The 12,500-nt window shown below is 55.1% G+C and overlaps 3 protein-coding genes across 3 annotated transcripts in view; 1 reads left to right on the top strand and 2 right to left on the bottom strand.

Annotated features, from left to right (window-relative positions):
- The window catches only part of PTSG_11587 (uncharacterized protein), a gene marked incomplete at both ends in the record, with an annotated part of 6,934 nt that extends 8 nt beyond the window's left edge, over positions 1 to 6,926 (bottom strand). Inside the window, 23 exons of the mRNA XM_004998957.1 lie at positions 1 to 190; positions 431 to 496; positions 623 to 706; positions 897 to 959; positions 1,194 to 1,304; positions 1,493 to 1,537; positions 1,747 to 1,878; positions 2,017 to 2,055; positions 2,232 to 2,313; positions 2,537 to 2,657; positions 2,912 to 3,097; positions 3,388 to 3,457; positions 3,707 to 3,802; positions 3,994 to 4,030; positions 4,226 to 4,518; positions 4,699 to 4,788; positions 5,147 to 5,206; positions 5,445 to 5,504; positions 5,696 to 5,725; positions 5,938 to 6,036; positions 6,174 to 6,236; positions 6,406 to 6,517; positions 6,766 to 6,926. The exon at positions 1 to 190 is cut by the window's left edge and continues 8 nt beyond it. Coding sequence (XP_004999014.1) covers positions 1 to 190; positions 431 to 496; positions 623 to 706; positions 897 to 959; positions 1,194 to 1,304; positions 1,493 to 1,537; positions 1,747 to 1,878; positions 2,017 to 2,055; positions 2,232 to 2,313; positions 2,537 to 2,657; positions 2,912 to 3,097; positions 3,388 to 3,457; positions 3,707 to 3,802; positions 3,994 to 4,030; positions 4,226 to 4,518; positions 4,699 to 4,788; positions 5,147 to 5,206; positions 5,445 to 5,504; positions 5,696 to 5,725; positions 5,938 to 6,036; positions 6,174 to 6,236; positions 6,406 to 6,517; positions 6,766 to 6,926 — 2,290 coding nt within the window. The remainder of the gene's footprint in view (positions 191 to 430; positions 497 to 622; positions 707 to 896; positions 960 to 1,193; positions 1,305 to 1,492; positions 1,538 to 1,746; positions 1,879 to 2,016; positions 2,056 to 2,231; positions 2,314 to 2,536; positions 2,658 to 2,911; positions 3,098 to 3,387; positions 3,458 to 3,706; positions 3,803 to 3,993; positions 4,031 to 4,225; positions 4,519 to 4,698; positions 4,789 to 5,146; positions 5,207 to 5,444; positions 5,505 to 5,695; positions 5,726 to 5,937; positions 6,037 to 6,173; positions 6,237 to 6,405; positions 6,518 to 6,765) is intronic.
- Positions 6,927 to 7,007: 81 nt separating this feature from the next.
- PTSG_00467 (uncharacterized protein) lies at positions 7,008 to 9,806 on the top strand. The gene is made up of 10 exons (XM_004998958.1): positions 7,008 to 7,069; positions 7,227 to 7,345; positions 7,562 to 7,691; positions 7,873 to 7,937; positions 8,099 to 8,150; positions 8,294 to 8,356; positions 8,485 to 8,550; positions 8,783 to 8,950; positions 9,123 to 9,170; positions 9,373 to 9,806. Exons 1-10 carry the CDS (start codon positions 7,067 to 7,069, stop codon positions 9,526 to 9,528), a joined length of 870 nt encoding a protein of 289 aa, XP_004999015.1. The 5' UTR covers positions 7,008 to 7,066; the 3' UTR covers positions 9,529 to 9,806.
- Positions 9,710 to 12,500, bottom strand: part of PTSG_11588 (DNA replication licensing factor MCM6) — an 8,426-nt gene continuing 5,635 nt past the window's right edge. The window contains exons 17-24 of the mRNA XM_004998959.1: positions 12,228 to 12,336; positions 11,907 to 12,001; positions 11,679 to 11,755; positions 11,397 to 11,502; positions 11,123 to 11,213; positions 10,795 to 10,880; positions 10,412 to 10,493; positions 9,710 to 10,216 (exon numbers count right to left, since the gene is read on the bottom strand). Coding sequence (XP_004999016.1) covers positions 10,140 to 10,216; positions 10,412 to 10,493; positions 10,795 to 10,880; positions 11,123 to 11,213; positions 11,397 to 11,502; positions 11,679 to 11,755; positions 11,907 to 12,001; positions 12,228 to 12,336 — 723 coding nt within the window. The 3' untranslated portion in view covers positions 9,710 to 10,139. The remainder of the gene's footprint in view (positions 10,217 to 10,411; positions 10,494 to 10,794; positions 10,881 to 11,122; positions 11,214 to 11,396; positions 11,503 to 11,678; positions 11,756 to 11,906; positions 12,002 to 12,227; positions 12,337 to 12,500) is intronic.

Genomic DNA, 12,500 nt, shown 5'->3' on the forward strand with positions numbered 1-12,500 from the left:
GGCCGGCAAACACGCGCATGCTCGTCTCGACAGACTCGACCAGCAGCTGCAGCCGCTCAAGCACCTGCGCCTTCTCTGCGCCAAAGGTGTGACCCATCTCCACCGCAAACGTCAGTAGGGCACGCCCGCGCTGCTGCCAGTTCTTCGCTTCCTCTGGCACGTCAAAGTGGCCAGAGACGCGCTGCTGGTGCTGTCGTTTCGTGCAATGAGCAGTTACCGCGGTGAAAATGATGGATACAGCGGAAGCGAGTGGTGGTGTGGGGGATGTGGCAGTGGGTAAATCCATGAGCATTCGCAATTGATGATGATTATGGGTGAGCATAAGTAGGCGTGCAAGACGATGCACGAACATCACGGCACAGCCTCAACCTGCTTGCATGCATGCTTCTGCGCACACGTGTGTGCGTGTATGTGTCATGTGCAAACGTACCGCCCTGAGCTTGTGCTCCGTGAGGCGCATGGCGTAGAAGATGAGCGACGGGAACACGGCCGACACCTGCGCGTGTGGCAACAACGTCGTCATCAGCAAGAACGCAAGCAGAGACCACACTCACGCACATAGAGATGTATGCAAGCAGGCAAGCACAGCACGGGGAGCTTGAACAAGCACGGCAGGTCGAACCTCTTTGCCGAGGGACTGGATCTTGCGCATGCACGTGTCGACCTCGTCCGGGTGCAGCGGGAACACTTGCATGCGGTTCAGCTCCTGCCCACGCACACACATACACGTACAAGGAGATACCATTGGGTGAATTGAAAGGATATGCAGCACGTAAGCCGCTGCGATGACCAGCATCACGTACAAGGTGAATCAGAAGGCACACACACACACACACACACACACACACACACACACGCACACACACACACACACACACACAAAGACCAGTCCGCACCTGCCAGAAGAAGAGCGGGTCTGTTGTTGTCTCGCGGTGGCACGCGTAGATGAATTGCACAACCTGTCGCCGTCCAGATGCAGTCCCGCAGCGGCGATGATAAAGCGAAAACACAGCAACGAGCATGTCAATACCACGGCCAACGACTGCCCTCAGCGCATGCCCTGACTCCTCCAAGCCCCAGGCGTCAAGCGCCCGTTCACGACGACCACCATGACCACCGTCACGATCACGATCACAGCCACCACGACCACGACTATGAGAACCACGACCAGGGTTGACAGTGGCTGCACGCACGTTTTCGAGGACGTCGATGTCTGCGCGGCGCGGGGCGTCTGCAGGGACGAAGCGGCTGCGCTCCAAGTACTGGCTCCACGCAATGTCGTCGTGGTCGTCAAGGATAATCACCTGCAAGTTGGCCACCCAGCAGGGAGGCGGGAGGGGCAAGGGGCGATTAGTGTGTGCGTGTACGTGCGTATGTGTGCATGTGTATGTGTGTGATTTAGTGTGCTTGTGTATGCTGGTGTATGTGTATGTATGTGGGTGTGTATGTGTATGTATGTGTATGTGTGTGAGTCCTTGCCGGATCAGTTTACCTCCGTCAGCTTCTCGATGAGCAGGTTTGTGGCCTCGTCATCCTCCTGTTGCGAGCACAAGCACCAGCAACAGCAGCGTCAGCACCAAACAAGGACAAGGACAAGGACAAGAACAAGAACAAGGACAAGGACAAGAACAAGAACAAGGACAAGGACAAGAACAAGGACAAGGACAAGGACAAGAACAAGAACAAGAACAAGGACAAGAACAAGAACAAGAACAAGAACACCAAAATCACCGCCACTGCCCTCACCTGTGCCTCCTGGAAGAGCCTGATGGCCTCTGGGAATTTGCCCCGGGAGCGGAATTCAATCGCAAGATCGCGCAGGAAACGGTGACGGGCGCTGATGTCCGGCATAAACCGGACAAGATCGCCACCAAGCACCTAAACGGGAAAGCGGCAGGGGAAGGCGTAGGAGTGTTTCGGAGCAGCGTGAGCAGCCGCAAACCTCCGGCCAAGAACACAGGAAGACACGATACGCGCCGGGGAGGGGTGTGTTTGATTCGAAGGCAGGTATAGTACCTGGCGCATGGACGTGTCGTAGCCACCGAGCAAGGCAAGCTGTTGGCACCATCACCATTCAAAGGGCACACCGTGAGCTGGCTGGCATGTAACGCACATCACAATCACCACTATCACTCCCACCCCCAACATCCTCACCACTGAGCCTGTGTCTCTTGACATGCATGTGCAGTCCGTCACCTCCCCATCACAGCACCGTATGCACGACCACGCACGTCGTTGTTTTCCAGGATGACGTCAGCAAAGTTTACGACAAACACGGACGGTGAGTCCGCAGCCGACGAAAGCTTCATCGACCTGGTTGTTGGCAGCGACAGCGACAGCGATGGAGTTGATGGAGTTGATGGTGATGATCAGCAATGAGCCGTGGTGGTGGGTGAAAAAGCGACCGTGAGCGCGCGCATTTGCTTGCAAGTTGTGTATTTCGTGTGTTTGCATGCGCGCCACCTATGAAGCACGCTCCTTCACATGTCATCATCATCATCAGGACCACCATTGTCTTCAAGACAGGTTGACATACCTGACGAGGTAGAGGTAGTTGAGGGCGGTGGCTGGGGACTGACGCATGATCAGACGCGCATACCGCTGCACCAGCAGGCCAAAGTTGTACAGGCACGCAACCTCTCCAGGCTGCTCAACCACTGCTCGCATAAACCCGCAACATTGTCGTCATTGCGGCCGTTTGTATGTGAGAGAGGACATGTGTGTGTGTGTGTGTGAGGGACTGATCAAAGAAAGGTTAATACTTGCATGTGCGCATATACACACACAATGCAAACAACACACAACATAACCAACACGCACACACACACACACACACACACACAAACACCACACAACATAAACAGCACCATGACCACCGCCACCACCACCTCATCAGCACAGTGCAGCTCACGTGTGTTCTCTGAGATGTCCTCTGTTGCGTCCAGGGCGCCGTAGTGGTGCAGGGGAATGGCGAGATGCACAGCGAGCTCAAGGTCAACCCGCTGCAGAAACTCAACCGCCCGCTCAAACTGCGCCGTGAACAGAAGCGCAAACAGGTAGTTCCACGGGTTGCGTGCCGCCTGGAAGTGCGACTCGCCTGTGCCCAGCCACCGTGGGCGCAAGTGTGTGCACGTTCGTTAAGGTGCATAGGTATGTGTGAGTGAGCATAGCGTAGCGTGTGAGAACACATTCGTGGGGGCGCAAGTGAGTGTGAGTGAGTGCACACGTGTGGGGGTGTTTGTGTAGATGTTGCACACAAGTGTGGGACAACATTGCGAAAAACAGCGGCCTGTGTGTGTGTGTGTGTGTGTGTGTGTGTGTGTGTGTGTGTGTGTGTGTGTGTGTGTGTGTGTGTGCGTGCGTGCGTGCGTGTGGAACTCAACGCACCGTATGACTTGCTGATGAGCTTCTGGAACTCCGTGTACTGCGCCACGTCGTTTTCCGGCAGCGACCGCAGCTGTCGTGACCATGCACGCGCGTGTGAGCCGTCAACAACCGATGGGGCTTGAGGATTGGTGGCGATCATCAACACCAAACACACGCACACGCACACGCACACACGCACACGCACACCCACACCCACCCACACCCCCCCCCCCCACACACCCACATCCACACCCACACCCACACCCACGCACACGCACACGCACACACAAATCCACGCACAGCACGGCACGACATCCCTCCCCAAAGATTGCATCCCCACCTTGAACCAGAGGTAGTCCTCGAGGTTTTCCTGCTGAAGTTCACGCGGAAAATTGTCGGGAGAGCCGCTCAGGAGCGCAAGCACACCCCGCTCATACTGGTGGTGGTGATGGTAGACATGTGTGTATGTGTGTGTGTATGTGTGCGTGTGTGCGTGTGTGTATGTGTGCGAGAAAGTGAGACAGAGTTTGTTTGTTTGTGTGTTTGTGTGCGCGCGAAAAAGAAAATGAAAGAGATCGGGCGGAACATCACGGCGACCGAACACCGGCGCGTGGTGGAGATACGTACGAGCGAGCGCCCGTCAGCGGTGCGCAGGAACGACGGCCTGATAGCGTGTGGTAATGGGTATGGTGGTGGTGTGAGGGTGGTACACAAATCCAAACCACGAAGGCAACAAATTGCCAAACACGAAAGCGTGCACGCACGCAATCCCCAGTCTCCCTCTCTGTCTCTGTCTCTCACACTTATCACCACACCATCACTGCTCCCTGCCAACCCCCTCTCCTCCTACACGACGCACTGTTGGAAGGCGAAAGCGCTTGCGACGGCCTCGTGGAGGTCTGCGTCCTGCTGGCAGAGGTTGGTGTGCAGTGCCTCCTCCCTCAGGCCCATGCGCAGCGCATAGAACAGCACCGCCCACTGCTCGTCGTCGCGCGTCATGTCGTGCAGCAGGTGCTGTGTGCGCTTGGCCCGCGCAAACGACTCCAGGTCGGCGCCGGCGAGCTTGGCCCGGTATCGCTCCTGCAGTTTCGTGATGGCGCTGCGCCGCATCTGCTGCACATACTGCTGCCGCCCGTCACGTGTCGTACGCAGCTGGTCACGGATGGCGGCGGTGGTGATGGTGGTGATGATGATGGGTGGTGGTGGTGGCGGTGGGTGAGTGAAACAATCGTGGTGGTGGTGGCGGCGGTTGTGGTGGTGGCACAATAGCAAACGTCCCGCACGCCAACGCACGCGCAGGCACTGCAGCAGCAGCATCAGCAGTGGGCGCACCTTGGCGTAGTGTGCGGCGTGGAGCGGGCCCTCGGGCGGACGGAGCATCGACTGCACAATCTCAAGGCAGTCCACAAACGCCCGCTGGTCCTGCGCACGCGGGAAGCAGCAGGTGAACCAGCCAGACCAGGCACGGTTCGTTTGTGTAGTTGTGCATTAGTATGTGTGTGTGTGTTTGTGCGTGGGAGGGGGCAAAGAAGGGGGATGTGCTCACACACACACAGACATATACAGACAGACACAGACACAGGCACAGACAGACAGACAGACAGACAGACAGACAGACAGACACACATACATACATACATACATACATACATACATACATACATACATACATACATACATACATACATACATACAAACAAACAAACAGACATACATACAAACAAACAGACACACACGCACACAGTCACATATGCATGGCATGCAGAAGGAGAGCGCGGACCTGGGAGTAGAGGGTCGTGGCGGCCTCCTTCAGTCGCTCCACAATCGGATACGGTGCAGTCTTGTGTTGCACAGGCAAAGCACAACGCATCGGGCAATCGTAAGAGCGTGCGTACGTTACATGTTCGCGTTGTATTGTGTGTGCGTGTGCGTGTGTGTGGTGTGTATGTGGTTGGCAAAGGGAACGCGGCACTCAAACACCGCGTGCAACGTCAGCCACATATCCATTGTGCAAACACATCATTCATCAGCACGTCACATTCGCTCTTCTCTCATCTCGCACGGGCGTGTCGACTCACGTTGTCGATGATGTGACCGACAAAGTCTTCAATGACGTCCTGGAACACATTGGACTGATCCTGTGGACACACACACACGCGTACGTGTGAGGGTGTGTGAGTGTGTGTTTGCATGTGTGCACGCGTGTTTGTTTGTGTTGTTTGTATGCATATGTGCACGTGTCGTTGGGTGAGTGAGGAGCAGGGGTTGTTGGAGACACATGAAGTGTGGTGCTGGGCAAGGTGGCTGATGGTGTTGATTAAGCGGCCACCTTCTGGGCGAGGGAGCTTGAAGTGACGTCCTGCAACCAGGTAACGGACGAACAGGTACACCAGTAGCAGCAGGAATCACAGGAAACATTGTGTGTTGTGGTGAGTGTGGCGCATTTCATGTTGAAGCAGAGGTAAGTATAGGTTTAGGCTTGCACACAGATACACGCACAGACACAGAAACATAGACACACAGACACAGGCACACTCAAACACATAGACACGCGCAGGTTGACTGACGGACCAGTTCGACACCGAGGATTTTGCGGATCTCGGCCTTCTCCGTGTGCTCCCACTCGTGTTGGAGATGGTCAAAGTGTTGCTGGTGAAAGTCACGAACAGCCTGCACACAGCGACGCACACCAGGGTCGAAATGAGCGCACACGTACGCAAACGAACGTACATGCACACGGCAACAAAACCACTGTGTCCACATGCATCGTGAACGAAGCCCGGATTATCTGAGACACAAGCACACACCGCTTCCTGTGCACTGGTAACTGCGGAGATGAGGGCATTCTGGCGCTCAGCCTTGAGAAACTCCTGAAGTACACACACACACACACACACACACACACACACACACACGCACACACGGTCATGCACAGTGTATTGTTGCTAGTGTCAGCGATGGCACTTCTGTGGATACAACATGCGTACACAAAACAGTGGCAACACCGCGGCGTGTACTGCAGAACAAGGACGAGCTCACCTCGACAGAGGCTGGTTGAGAGGAGATGAAAGGCTCGGCAGCTGTCATGAGCTTGACGTTCTTCAGGTGGAGGTAGTTGTCCACATCCATTTGGTCCCCAAGCAACCGTTGCCTGCCGTGTGTGCGCAGACAAAAGTGTGAGACCAAGAACGTGCGCAGACATGTGTCAAAGCAAAGCAAGGCTTCGAGGACAACGTCCTGAGAGAGATGTTGTCAGGCACACACACACACACACCACACAGAGCACTGAAGCATATCCACTCACTACACTCACTACACAATGCACGCACGCGCGCAGGCACACACACACACCCTCTTCGTATGTCTCCCTCTTTCTCTCTTTTGTGGTGCTTCTCGTACGCGTTGAGGGTGTGCATGGTTTTGTCTTGGTGGTGGGCGGGGCGAGCGTGCGCCTGGGCAACAGCCAGCAGGCGCACGGGGTCGTTCACATCCACGCGTCGCTGCACGCCATCGCGCGTGCGTCGTGCAAGCTCCTTCGACTTGCTCAACAGCAGATCCATATTGGCGGGTGTCACTGCCTGCCTGCGTGTGCGTGCGTGTGTTTGTGCGTGAATGGTTTTTGCGACCGTTTTTTCACAAGCAAGCAAGAAGAAGAAGAAGAAGAAGAAAACAAGAAGGAGCAACAGCAACAGCAACGAAGATGGTGAGCGCGCTTGCTTGTTGCAGTCGCTGTGTTTGTGTTCTGTTGTTGCTTGTTGAGTGTTACCCTCGTCGGTGCGCTTGGTTTGCTCTCTCACGCGACCACCTCTTGCTTGTCGCTTGGTTTGGTTGCAACCTCACGTGTGTGTGTGTGTGTATAGGACAAGTTGAATGAGACACACAAGCATGTGTGCAAGGACTACCTTGCGTTTATGCGGTACAAGCGCACACAGCACGTTCGCGACATTGAAGCCACCTTCACCGATCTCAAAGAAAGCAGGTGCGTCATGAGTGCGTATGTGTGTATCGATGTGTGGTTCTGTAGACATGTGTGGATGTGTGGATGTGTGGATGTGTGGATGTGCCTGTGAGTGTGGATGTACCTGTTCATCTGTGTATACATGTGCATATGTGCCTCTGGAAAGGCCCGACGCAGCACTGCACCACTGCACCACTGCACCAACATGCACACCCTTCTCACATTCGTCTGGTGCAGGCTGCAAGATTCCACGTTCACGAGGGAGGAAGTAGAAGACATGGTGGATGGGCTATGCGACGTCGTAAAGGGAGATGTGGAGACAGAACTCATCAACAGCTCTCACACAAACGTCCTTGTCCTGCGAAAGGTGCTTTCACAACCCTATTAGTCTGCTCATGTCACCGGCACTTGCCGCGGTTGCGTGCGTGTGTGCGTGCGTGCGTGTGTGTGTGTGCTGTGCACTTGAGTCGGCATGTGTGTCTGGTTCTTGATCTGGGCATGATCGCTGTTGGTGCTGGTGGTTGCTCATCACTGCCTGCGTGGTGCAGATGATGGAGCAAGGCGAGGAGTGGAAGCTGACATTCAAGCTGGAGACGGGCACGCTCGAGGACAGGTGAAAGTACAGAGCCTTCAATCGCACCGTGTTGGATTTCATGGACTTGAGAAAGTTGAGCAGGCAGACAGTGCAACGACGACGCCTCTACAACCCCCCCCCCCGTTTGCACCTCCGGTTCAGCTTACCCCTTGCTCGCCTTGTGCTGCGCGCACTGATAGACATGCGCTGGACGACATTGCCCGCTTTGAGCGCCAGGAATCAGCAAGCTCGGTGTGTGTGTGTGTGTGTGTGTGCGCGCGTGGTGTATCAGTGTGTGTGTGTGTGTGTGCGTGGTGTGTGTCGCGCATACCCTGTACTCTGTTTTGTTTTCTCACGTATGATGTCACTGCTCGCGCGTTCCCCCGACCGTCCAGTCGCTCGGCGCCCCGAAGTTGGAGCCGCTCAAGGAGTCTGCGTCCCCAGCGCTCATTAAACACGTGCGTCACCGCCGCCACACACACGCTCGTGCATGCATCTCCACCCTTCCCCACACGCAAATCCAAAATCAGCTAACACACACACACACACACACACAACACACACACACACACACACACACACACAGGAGATGGACGCGCTCAGGTCTGAAGTGCAGACGGCGCGCGATGCGCAGCAGCGGGCGGACCAGAGGGTGAGAGAAGAGGATGAACGTGAGAGGGGATGTTTGTGTGTGTGTATGTGTGTGTGGAAGGGTGAGAAGAGTCACTTTTCCCCAGCGGTGCTGGCAGCTTGCCTCATAAGCACACACACGCACACATACGCACAAACGCACACACACACACACACTTACACACACACACACACGCACAAACGCACACACACGCACAAACGCACACACACGCACACCTCAACGCGTTGGTCAGGCTGTTGAGGTTGCAAAGGAAAACGAGGCGTTGAAGCAGAGGATTGCGGAGTTGGAAGCAAAAGCAGCAACAGCAACAGCAACAACGTCAACACCTGTGCCAAAGCCACCGCCAACGTCAGCGCAGCCAAGTGGCAATGGCGACAAAGCCAAGCAACAGGTGCAAGAGGTACGTGCACCGTGTGCATGTGCATGTGTGTGTGTGCGTGTGCGTGTGCGTGTGTGTGTGTGTGCGTGTGCGTGTATGTGTGTGACTTGTGTCTGTTGTGTGCGTTGGAGGATCAGTCCTTGTTTCACCGCCACCTCACGCTGCACGACATGCATTGCTGCTGTACCAACAGCTTGAGAAGGCAAAAGACAAAGTGGAGACCGAGCTCAAATCTGCAAAGGTGCGACGTTTGGGTTGCGCTGTAATACTTTGCTTGCACACTCGCATTGGCTCGTGCTGCGGCTGTCCTGCTGTCGCTTTTGTTGGTTGTTACGACTGCATGTACTCTCACTCACTCACTCACACACACACACACACACACACACACACACACACACACACACACACACACACACACACACACACAAAACCTTGCACTGCAGGCGGAGATTCTGTCGCTGTCTGCCAAGTTGCGTGAGGTGGAGGCGGCGCTGGAGGCGAAAGTGCACGCGGCGCCGCAGTTTGTGAACATGCGCAAGATGCTCGACACGAAGAACCACCAGATCAAGGAGCTCAGGGAACAGCTTGGCAAGCAGTAGTGAAGCCTCTCTCTCTCTCTCACACACACACACACATTCCACCAGCGATTGCTTCGTTGTCGTGCGTGGTGTTGTGGTGTTGCGGTGGAAGGACACGTGTGTCCGCTTTCTGATTTGCACGATCTCTCTTTCTCTCTGCCTCCCCCTTTCTCCTTCTCTCCCTTGGTTCTCTTGGTTACACGTTCTGTGCATTCATTCATCACTGCTGTTATTCGCGTGCCATGTCAACAAAACGCGGGAACAAGATGTACTCAAACAATGAACAACGTAACACGCAAGCAAACAAAGCAAACAAAACATATGGGCGTCCTAGGATGAGTGGTGATGGGAAGGTAGAGAGAGAGAGAGAAGAGATGGAAGAGACACAATAACAGCACATCATGCAAGAACAGTACACTGCTATCAGCACCAGGTCTTGATAAGAAGAAGGTGGGCGCACAACAATGAAGAAGGAACGTGCAGGCCAGAACGAAACAGCGGCGTGTGAACAGGGGCAAGCAAGCATGAAGAGGATGTGCGTGCACGTCTGCGTGATTCTTGTAGGAACTACACGTGCACATGTGTCATGAATGTATGTATGCGTGTGTATGCGTGTGTATGTGTGTGTATGTTCACTCGATGACGTAGTTGGGGTGGAGCATGAGCACGTGATCGTCCTCAGGAACCTCGAATCGCTCCTCCTCCGTGCCTGCAAGCAAAACCACAAACCAAAGCAGCAAATCGCATGAGCTACCCGTCGTGTGTCCATGCAAGAAAAACAAGCATCGCAGCCAACAGCACGTGCACACACACACACAACACACACACACACACACACACACACACACACACACACACACACACACACACGCAACACACAGAGCACAGAGAGCGGTGCACAGACCTGAGGTGACGTCGAGGAGGGCGCCGTCTGTTGCGACGAGACGGCGAATGATCAGACGAACAAGCTCGGCCTCGCGCAGAACCTGATGTGAAGACAACAAAATACACGCACACGCACACACACACAGACACACACAGACACACAGACACACCGAACACACGTTCGCAAGATCCAAAGCGTGAGAAACAATGCTTTTGACCAGTTTTGTAGATGTCAAGGTCTTGACAACAACGCACTTGTGCCAGCCACGTCAGAAACTGACACACACACACACAGACACACAGACACACGCACACACACACACACACAAACTCACGCACACACACACACACACACACAGACACACGCACACACACATGCACACGCACGCACAATTGTCTTACCGCTGCCTCGTCGGCGAGCTCCTCTTCGTTCTCTGCCAGATACCACGAAATCAATTGTGCAACCGTCTTGCCTTGGAACGAATCGCCTGCGGGAACAGCGCGACCATGATGTGTGTGCGTGTGTGCGTAGGGAGGGGGGTTGACGTTGAGCGCATAGAGACGTACGGTATGTCAAGAAGGAATGCACAAGTACGCACAAAACTACACACACACACACACACACACACACACACACACACACACACACACACACAACACACACACACACACACACACACACACACACAAAACAATAGCGAGGGGTGGCGCACGGGTCCATGTTTCGCACCTTCGGACTCCTCGAGGGACTGGAGGTGGTGGACGAGCTGGAATGCGACCTGACGGTACTTCTCATAGCTCACAGACGCCGGCTGTGCACCCTGTACGCATATGATGCGATACATCACACGCACACGTGTCAATGGGTCTTGCCAGCAATGGATGGAAGTCACACAGGACCACACGCACACACACACACACACACACACACACGCACACACACACACGCACACACGCAGAGTACACTCGCTCAAGCATCCCCCTCCAACGCCGCTGCCACGTACATCCTCGGGCTGGGCCTGCGAGTCCGTGTGCGCTTCGGGTTCGGACGGTTCCGTGTCCGGCGCGCGCTCTCGCGTCTGAAGGTCCTGTTGCTCCTCAGAGCCAAGCCTGATGGTGGTGGTGGTGGTGGTGGTGGCGGCGGCGATGGAGAGAGAAGATGTGTGAGGACGACGAAGACAACGAAGTGTCAAAGAAACCCTTTGACATAAACACGCATTCACATGCATGGGGAGGTGACACAGAAACATCACCATCATCAGCAGCAGCGATCGCCAGGGACTCACTGGACGTCGTCAGTCTCGACGTGGATGATCGATTTGCGAAGAAGGCGGCACGCCTCCCGCACATAGTCCGGCCGCACCTGCACACACACACACACACATCAGATACCATATGAGGGGACACAAAGCGTGCTGCGAAGTTTGACCCAGCGCATGCACAGCAGCCAACATGAACCCCCCCCCCCCACAGCACAACCCTCCTTTCTTCTACAAATCAAGAGAAGTGCAGACCTGGTCGTCACAGTGGAGGCGGGCGAGTCCTTCGGAGAGGCGAATCATGCTCTCGAGCTGGCGCACTGTGATCCGCGTCGACGACTTGTTCAGCCCTGGTTGTGTTGCAATCACCACGACGACGATGATGGTGGTGGCGGCGGTGATTGTTGTGATTGTCGTGAATGTGATCGGTGACATGTGTGAGGAAACGAACTGCACAAATAACAGAGGCGACAGCATCAGCAGCAGCGAGGACAGGGCGCATGCAAGAGTGAAGCATGTGCCCTCATTCCTCCCCTCTCATCAAAAGACCCCCCAAAACACGAAAGAGATTCACACCTGAGCTGTCGCCCTGCCGCAACCGCTGGTATTCGCGCACCATCACCTTTGCCGCTTCGGGTGTCACCTGCGGGTTCAGCGTCCGCGCAAACTTGATGTACTTTTGCAACTATCATCCCCGTGGATTCGTGTGTGTGTGTGTGTGTGTGTGTGTGTGTGTGTGTGTGTGTGTGTGTGTGTGTGTGTGTGTGTGTGTGTGTGTGTGTGTGTGTGTGTGTGAATGGGCGTCGATGACACTCGACGAAGCTGGCAACTGCAGTCTCGCTCCCACGC

Source organism: Salpingoeca rosetta (genome assembly GCF_000188695.1).
Source record: "Salpingoeca rosetta unplaced genomic scaffold supercont1.1, whole genome shotgun sequence".
NCBI classification, from domain to species: domain Eukaryota; class Choanoflagellata; order Craspedida; family Salpingoecidae; genus Salpingoeca; species Salpingoeca rosetta.

Coding starts and splice junctions, on each gene's coding strand:
- PTSG_00467 (XM_004998958.1), top strand. Junction 7,938..8,098: donor ACGGGCACGCTCGAGGACAG/GTGAAAGTACAG, acceptor GCGCACTGATAG/ACATGCGCTGGACGACATTG. Junction 9,171..9,372: donor CCGAGCTCAAATCTGCAAAG/GTGCGACGTTTG, acceptor CTTGCACTGCAG/GCGGAGATTCTGTCGCTGTC.